The sequence below is a fragment of the Arachis stenosperma genome, chromosome 10 (genome assembly GCF_014773155.1).
Source record: "Arachis stenosperma cultivar V10309 chromosome 10, arast.V10309.gnm1.PFL2, whole genome shotgun sequence".
NCBI classification, from domain to species: domain Eukaryota; kingdom Viridiplantae; phylum Streptophyta; class Magnoliopsida; order Fabales; family Fabaceae; genus Arachis; species Arachis stenosperma.
The window spans coordinates 119322828-119331724 of record NC_080386.1 but is presented as its reverse complement, the minus strand read 5'-3'; the positions used below and the strand labels follow the sequence as shown (position 1 = coordinate 119331724).

The 8897-nt window shown below is 35.4% G+C and overlaps 3 protein-coding genes across 3 annotated transcripts; 2 read left to right on the top strand and 1 right to left on the bottom strand.

The window, feature by feature from the left end:
* Positions 1 to 2391: 2391 nt before the first annotated feature.
* On the top strand, positions 2392 to 4696 carry LOC130954280 (tRNA (guanine-N(7)-)-methyltransferase). The gene is made up of 2 exons (XM_057881014.1): positions 2392 to 2519; positions 3669 to 4696. Exon 2 carries the CDS (start codon positions 3684 to 3686, stop codon positions 4449 to 4451), a length of 768 nt encoding a protein of 255 aa, XP_057736997.1. The 5' UTR covers positions 2392 to 2519; positions 3669 to 3683; the 3' UTR covers positions 4452 to 4696.
* On the bottom strand, positions 3667 to 6728 carry LOC130954278 (pentatricopeptide repeat-containing protein At2g20540). Its single transcript, XM_057881012.1, has one exon. It carries the CDS (start codon positions 6453 to 6455, stop codon positions 4815 to 4817), a length of 1641 nt encoding a protein of 546 aa, XP_057736995.1. The 5' UTR covers positions 6456 to 6728; the 3' UTR covers positions 3667 to 4814.
* On the top strand, positions 6294 to 8750 carry LOC130954275 (putative pentatricopeptide repeat-containing protein At3g15130). The gene has a single exon (XM_057881011.1). The coding sequence runs from the start codon at positions 6464 to 6466 to the stop codon at positions 8510 to 8512; it is 2049 nt and encodes a 682-aa protein (XP_057736994.1). The 5' UTR covers positions 6294 to 6463; the 3' UTR covers positions 8513 to 8750.
* Positions 8751 to 8897: the final 147 nt, after the last annotated feature.

The following is an 8897-nucleotide window of genomic DNA, read 5'->3' as shown; positions in this document are numbered from 1 at the left end:
TACTAAAATTTCTTATCAACTATAATTTTTATTATACCCTTACTTATTTCCCCTTTTTTCTATTAATTATATATTAAAATTCATTTGTTATATTTAGTTGTTTTAGATAAAATTACTACAAATTTAGAAGGATTCTTTAGAGTCTTACGAGATCAAGGAGACTGTGGCCAGCCCCGATTGGCTCCGCTTATGGATTACAATATTAATTGAATTTTATTGCTATTATCTAACAACACATAATAATAAAAATAGAAAAGATTAACTACTTTTATCTATTCCATTCAAACATTAAATTACCTATCATAATTTAATCTACTTACGTAATATATATTATCTTTCTCAACCAAGGTTAATTTAATTTAATTTCTCTATCTATCAACGACTTTGTCCATATTAACGGTGAAGTAGTTGACGCGCATTTGCCACTAAAAAGAAGGAAGAAGCAAAAACAGAACCCTAACCCTAGATAATTATTATGTGTGGAAGGTTATATGCATATGTTACTTGTCAATCACTTCAAAAATAAAATAAAGTTGGGTTGCAACTTACCAATAGAACTTTCATAATGACATGATGATTAAGTTAGATAGCATTAATTTTCTTTAATTAATAATACATTAGCTAGTATCAAATTACACTATTATTTGGTTTCTACTGATATTTCTCAACCCGACAAAAAATATTAATTCATCTTAGATCAGTTCCATTTAAAGATTTACTACTGCTAGCCAATAAATTATTACATGCACAAAATAAAATTCAAAATTTCGATACTTATTTTAGCGAACTAATAAACTGATTAGTAGATCAATCCAACTTAGTTCAAATTACATGATTATTGAAAGTTGTTAAGCATATACAGTAGTAGTTATATATAGGAAGCAAGAAAAGTAAATCGGGGTGATAATTATTATTGTTTCCAAAAAGGATACAAATTATTCAAAGGGTAGTTGTTTGGCTAGAAATGTGTTCATAATATACCATTTTTTTAATAGTTGTAGAGAATTCAAAATATACCTAAGTGGGATTGAATTAATGCTAGTATAAGAAGAAACAGCAATACAACGTTACAAATTAATAAATTATTGTCTTATATATATATTTCTTGTGGCAGTGATAATTCTTTGTATTATTCATAGAAGCCAAACTTTATAGAAATATTGGCTGAAAAGTCTTGTCGATATTTGAATCTGCAGCTACTATATATGGTGTGGGTTTCCTTGTTGGGAACGAAAAGAGAATTACAAGTTTAACCCTACTAATAATGTGCAAATTAATGTACGTATTATGTAGATACATACAGACTTTAATTTGCACTTTTCAATGTGCATGAAACTCCCAATATCAATCTAGAGGACACGTTTCTTGGAGTTGCAAATTGAGGCTACAATATTATTGATGTGCTGTCCACTGCAGTGGTTTTATTTTTATAAATAGCGATTTTCATTTTTTTTTGTACTGAAAGACAATAACAATAATTTTAATCGCAGCTACAATTTAAACACAGACAGAACTGATGGTATATATATGCAACTAATTGGATATTTTATGTTTTCATGGTTAATGCAATAATAATGCCTTAATGGACAAAGATTTGTTTAATTTTTTGCTTGAATCAACCATGCATAATCATAAACAGTTAGAGGATACTTTTGTCCGTCAACCATAAAAATCCTTTATTTAATCATATAAAACTTGTATTTAGCATCCCCTAAGAGTTATTATATATATATATATATATATATATATATATATATATATATATATATATATATATATATATATATATATATAGTTTGTCATTGTATCTTTCAATTTAATAGGTCATAGAATAATTTATTATGGATAAGAGTATCAAGTAAAGGTTTATTAGTGGTTAATAAATTATTATATATACAAAACAAAATTTTAATCCCTAATATTTATTAAGTAGATAAATTAATTAATTATTTAACCAACTCAAATTTTAAATTTTAAATTTTAAATTTTAATTTTAAGTCATAAAATATAAATTTTAAATTTTAAATTTTAAATTATAATTCTAAATTATATATCTTCAAAAATATAGTGTTAAACAAAATAATTTTATAATAAAAGATTAGTTAGGCAAACTAAAGACTAAATTTGTTGCGAATTTAAATTCTAAAAAAATTTATCATTAATGAATAAATTTGTTATATATACAAAACGGGATTCAAATTACTAAATTCTTAATTATTTTTTGAATTTTTTTTTCTTAAATAAATAAAAGTTGAAAATCAGAAGGGCCAATAGGAAATAAACAGGCCAAAATAAATGGGCCTAGTTGAGGCCCAGTACCTATGTGAGCCCAAAAACATTGTTATGGAGTTTCCAACTCTGGTGTTCTGCTTCAAAAACCTCTTTGTTTCTGTGATGTTCTCATTTTCCACTTTCTCCGCTTGTTGCCACCGAAACTGCTCCCACAACAACAAAGTCACTGCATTCATTGAAAATCTTTGAACGCTTCAATAGTTTCTGTCTTCATTCCTTTCTTTTAGGTACTCTCTACTTAGCCTCAACTCTTTTTTTTTTTTTTTGTGTGTGTGCTTGTGATGGCGAAAATTCTCTGCATCCAATTTTGATTCTTGTGCTTTCACTTTTGAGTTTACGATTGCGATTTGTTTGTGTAATTGTTTTTTGATGGATTTAGCACGCACACCACCTGTTCGTCATAATTCCTACGAGGTTCATTTGTATTTTGTTCAAATCTTACTGCCATTTTTTGTTCCCATTTTCGTCGCCCTTTGTTTAATTTTTCGCTTTCTCTCTTATATATAGTTTGGGCTGCATTATCATTGTAGTTTACTTATGTTTAGTTTATGTTTATATTATTTTCAAACTCTAATACTCTTTATCTTTTTTTTTAAAAATGTATTTTTTCTTTCAGGAAAATTTCATTTTTCATCCCTTATGATGTAGTTAATTATCCAGATACATAGCAGTTATCCGAAATTTAAAAGAGAAATTTTTTGTCATTCTAAATATCCTCTTAATCATTAACGAAAGAAGATTGATTGCTTTTTTTAGATTTCAAGATATTAGAAGTATCCACTCTTTATTTCATTTAGTATTTGGGAAAATGTTTAGGATGATATATTTACTTGTGGAAAATGTGGTCAATTTTCAGTTGATAGGTAATGGTAAATAATAGGAAGAGCCTTGAATCTGCGCTCTCAATATGTCTATGATGTATTGATGTAGCACTAGCAGGACTGTTAGCTGATGTTATCATCTTAACAATATCTTTTAACAGATGTTTTGCTTTGAAATATGCATCTATGGTCAGTGATCTTCTGTTCATAATAATGCATGATATTCCTTTTATCTTTGATTTTCTGTGTTATAATATCCGCTTGAGAACAGAGAAAACAGTTTGTTTGTTGAAACTTGCATCTCAACTTCAATTTAAAATCAACTTAATATCATGTCTTTTGACTATGTTGTTAGTTGTTAGTATAAGCATCATTTTGTTTGCCTGCAATCTAGATGCCTGATTGAAACAAAATGACATAAAAAGTTATCAAAACCTAAAATTTGAATATAAGTATTTTACCCTGTATTCGTACTTAGGTTCTGTGGCAAAAAAATGTGTTGCTTTATCAATTACCAATATAATTAATAAAATTTTTGCTTTTACCATCCTGCAGTTTGAATAAATAGACATGCCAGAGACTGAGGTAAAAGCAACTATCAGCAAGTCAACTGGTTTGCCACGAAAGCGCTTCTACCGAGCACGAGCACACAGCAATCCACTGAGTGACTCTCACTTCCCTGTGCCAATATCCCCCAGTCAGTTTGACTATTCCCTCCATTACCCTCAGATCTTTCCATCGTCTGATCAAGCCGATGGTTCTAGAAAGATCCAGTTTGCTGATATTGGCTGTGGTTTTGGAGGGCTGCTCATTAGTCTTTCAACACTTTTCCCAGAAACACTGATGATTGGAATGGAGCTTAGAGATAAAGTGACTGAGTATGTCAAGGAACGGATTCTATCTCTAAGGGTAGCAAATCCAGGTCAATACCAAAATGTTTCTGTGGTGCGGACTAACTCAATGAAGTACATTCCCAATTATTTTGAGAAAGCACAGCTCACAAAGATGTTTTTCTTGTTTCCTGATCCTCATTTTAAAGAGAAGAATCACCGCCGAAGGGTTATCAGCCCATTCTTGCTAGATGAATATGCTTATGTTCTTAAGGCTGGTGGAATTATATACACAATTACAGATGTTGAAGAGCTTGGGGACTGGATGAAATCTTGTCTGGAGAATCACCCCATGTTTGAAGCCTTGACTGAGAAAGAACTTGAAGCAGATCCAGTTGTGAAGCTTTTGAGTTCTGCAACTGAAGAAGGTCAAAAAGTTGCAAGAAATGGGGGGCAAACCTTCCAGGCCGTATTCAGGCGCATTGTGCCATCTGATCAAACTTCATAAACTTTGGCTGCACAATCTTTTGGTGGAATTTGGAAAGTAAAAAATAGTCGCTAAGTGATAGGAATTAGATTGGTTTGGCTCCTTTATAGGTAAACGGTTAGCTACAAAAGGGTTATATGGCCTTTAGTATCTTCAATTTGTTGTATGTTTATTTTTCATGTTGATCTGAACACATTCACCATTGTTAGGAAAATTATGAGTTTCTTTCAGGATTCAACCAGCTCTATTTCATCAGTAACAGTTTTGCTTCCGTATGTTCGCCACCAATATGATTCGTCACTTTAGCTAAGTCGACTAGAGTAATTTATGCAAACTCAAAAGATGTTCACTTTGCAGGGTGAAAAACAAACCTTATGCTAAATTTCACCAGAGTTTACTTGCATCTTCTGTGACATCCTCCATCAAATCATTAGTTCTAGTTTGGTGTAAAACCAGGACTTCTAGGATCCAAAACACATCTTGTGAGAAGGGTTTTGAATCATCACCTGATACAAACTCTTGAACCACATTGTCAACCTCAATCATGCTACACCCTGGCGTTTTCTTTATCCCCTTGCTTCTAATGAGTTTCCTAACATTTGATACACCTTCCCACTTGCCAAGTTCTGCATATATGTTAGCAAGCAAAACATAGTTTCCAGATTCCTCTGGCTCAAGCTCCAAAAGCTGTTCCATTGCAACAACAGCAATCTCAAGATTGCGATGAATCCTGCAAGAGCTTAACAAGGAGTTCCATATCCTTGAATCTGGCTTCATTGGCATCTTAGATATTGCGTCAAGGGCCTGCTCGAGCTGCCCAGAACGTCCTAGAAGATCAACCAAGCAACCATAGTGCTCAATTTCAGGGGCTATATGATACTCCAACCTCATGACATCAAAATATTTCAACCCCTCATTCCAAAACCCTGCATGAGTGCAAGCTGACAAAACACCAAGAAAAGTTATCCCATTAGGTGTAACTTGCGCCTTCTGCATTTTCCGAAACAGCTCAATTGATGCATGAGCTTTCCCATGATTAGCTAGCCCTCCAATCATGGTACTCCAAGAAATCACATCCTTCTCAACCATTTGATCAAACAAGCTCATTGCTTCATCAATGCAACCGCACTTAGCATACATTTCAACCAGTGCATTGCAGATGCCGGTTTTCTGCAGAAACCCGTTTTTACCTGAGTACATATGAATCCATTTCCCAACCTCAAGAGCTCCAAGGTGTGCACAAGCAGGCAAAACAGTTATAACACTAATCTCATCAGCCTCAATGCCCACCATTTGCATCCTCCTGAAGATGTCCAATGCATCACCATAACACCCTATTCCGCAGTACCCGGATATCATTGCAGTCCAAGAAACAATTGTTCTACAAGGCATTTCATCAAACAGCACCCTTGCACTCTCCATCTGCCCCAACCTAGCATACCCAAAGATCAAGCCATTCCAGGAAACAGCATCTGGCTCAGTCATTTCCTCAAACACCTTATGTGCATTCCTCAGATCACCGAATTTCGTATACATATCAATCAGTGCATTCTCGGTCACAGAATTTGACTTCAGCCCAAATTTCCAAACCTGCCCATGAATCTCTTCACCAAGACACCGCAATGAGAGCACCGAACACGACTTTATCACAAACGGGAACGTGAATTCATTGGGCGAAATCGGAACTTTATCTGAAATCCTTTCTTCCCTCATCAGAATTCTCTTGAACACTGTGATTGCTAGGTAGTGTTCTTGATTGTGCGTTAAGGCTCTGATGATTGCGTTGTAAGAGAACACGTTTGGCTCCACGAGTTGCTCGAATAGCAAGGTGGCATAATTTACATTACTGAATTTGTCGCAACAATCCAACATTTTTGTAATCACAAAGTTGCTCTGTGATAGCGAAAGCTTCACGACGTGTGCGTGAATCTTCTTCAATTCCGATATTCTCGCGCAGTTTTTCACCGCGGGGACGAAGCGGTTCTCAAGTTCTCGCACGAGAAGTTGCGCGGTTCTCGTTCCCATATTCTAGCATGTGTTACCGATTCTCTGAGGTATTGAAGAAGTGTTCAAGGTACCGTTTGATTGATCAGGGGAAGCAGCTACATGGGATTATGGAGAAGCTAGGGTTAGGGTTTGATTTGGTCCTGAACAATAATCTCATTGATATGTACGCAAAATGTGGCACTATGAAATTGGCATGTTTGGTGTTTGATAAAATGCCACAAAGAAATGTGGTGTCTTGGACGGCTCTGATGTGTGGTTATTTGCAAAATGGTGATCCAAATGCCTCTTTAGTGTTGTTCTCTAAAATAGGGCTATCTAATATTAAGCCTAATGAGTTCACACTTTCTACTGCTCTAAAAGCTTCAACGGTTTTGGGTGTACCTCAGAATGGAATGCAGATTCATGGGGTTTGTGCAAAATCCAATCTTGATGTTGCGCCTGTCGTGGGAAATTCGATTATTGACATGTATTCCAAGTGCGGACGGGTTGGCGACGCGGCTAAGATGTTCGATGCTATGCCAGTGAGGAACCTTGTGAGTTGGAATGCAATGATTGCCGGATACACCCATGAGAGAAATGGTGAAGAGGCTTTGAATCTGTTTAGGGAGATGCAAGAAAAGGGAGAAGTTCCTGATGAATATACATATTCAAGTACTTTAAAGGCATGTAGTTGTGTTGGCATGATCGCTGAAGGATCGCAAATACATGCTGCCTTAATCAGACAAGGATCTTCATACTTGGCTCAATCAACTGTCGCAGGTGCTCTGGTTGATTTTTATGTCAAATGCAGACACATAGCCGAAGCTAGGAAGGTGTTCGATCAAATTGAACATAAGAATGTGGTATCTTGGAGCACACTTATTCTTGGCTATGCTCAAGAAGACAATTTGCAAGAGTCCATAAACTTGTTTCATCAGTTGAGAGAGAGCAGACATAAGGTGGATGGGTTTGTGCTCTCAAGTCTCATAGGTGTGTTTGCTGATTTCGCCCTTGTGTTGCAGGGGAAGCAAATGCACGCTTACGCCATCAAAGTCCCATTCGGATTAGAAGCATCAGTGGCAAATTCAGTTTTAGATATGTACCTGAAATGCGGATTAACAGACGAGGCAGATGCACTTTTCAGAGAGATGCCAACAAGGAATGTTGTTTCGTGGACGGTTATGATTACTGGTTATGGTAAACATGGTATAGGTTACAAGGCAGTTAAACTTTTCGCCAAAATGCAAGTTCATGGAATCGAACCTGACAGTGTGACATACTTAGCTGTGCTCTCAGCTTGCAGCCATACAGGACTCATCAAAGAAGGACAACAATACTTCTCCAGTTTCCTTAGCAATCCCCATTTCAAACCACAAGTAGAGCATTATGCTTGCATGGTTGATCTCCTTGGACGTGCCGGGCGCTTAAACGACGCGAAGGAGCTCATTGAGACGATGCCCTTGAAGCCAAATACCGGTATATGGCAGACACTACTTAGTGCTTGTAGAATGCATGGGGAGATGGAGATGGGTGAAAAAGTGGGAGAGATATTATTGAGAATGGATGGTAATAATCCAGTGAACTATGTCATGTTGTCAAACATGTATGCTGATGCAGGATATTGGAATGAAAGCGAGAAGATAAGAGAGAAAGTGAAGAGGAAGGGATTGAAGAAAGAGGCTGGGCGAAGTTGGGTAGAAATAAACAAGGAAATCCACATTTTCTTCAATGGAGATAGCACACATACACTCATAGAGAAGATTCATCAAGTGTTGAGAGAAATGGAGAAGAGGATGAAGGAGGAAATAGGGTATGTTCATAACATGAATTTTGCGTTGCATGATGTTGAAGAGGAATCAAAGGTGGAGAGTTTGAGGTACCATAGTGAGAAATTGGCTATTGGATTGGTTTTGGTCAGTGGTGGGGTAAAAGGAGAGAGGATGGTTAGGATTTTCAAGAATTTGAGGGTTTGTGGTGACTGCCATACCTTCATCAAGGGTCTCTCTAAGGTTTTGAAGATTGTATTTGTGGTGAGAGATGCAAATAGGTTCCACAGATTTGAGAACGGTCAATGTTCTTGTGGAGATTATTGGTAATACAAAATCATAATTAACACCACGCCTTCATGAATGTCGTTTCCTCTGACTTCTTGAAGAGAATTGTTGAAGATAAATTTCTTAATCATACTTCTAATTTCTGAACTAGGATCAAATTCATGCAAAATAGGTTCCTACAAATTGGCCTTTTTTTTTATACTTACAAAACCAGAGAAGTGTTGCTGCACTTTTTACAGAGGATAAAAACCCAAGTTATTTTTGTCAGTGCTAGAATATTTTGAGCAAGTTTTGTTGGTTAACCATATTATTATTAAATATTAAAAGTATATGATGATAAATAAGTGGTGATTAAAATTAAATATTGAAATGTTACTTCCAATTTTTAATAGACCATTCACTCCTTTAGAAATCTTTCAATGAATAC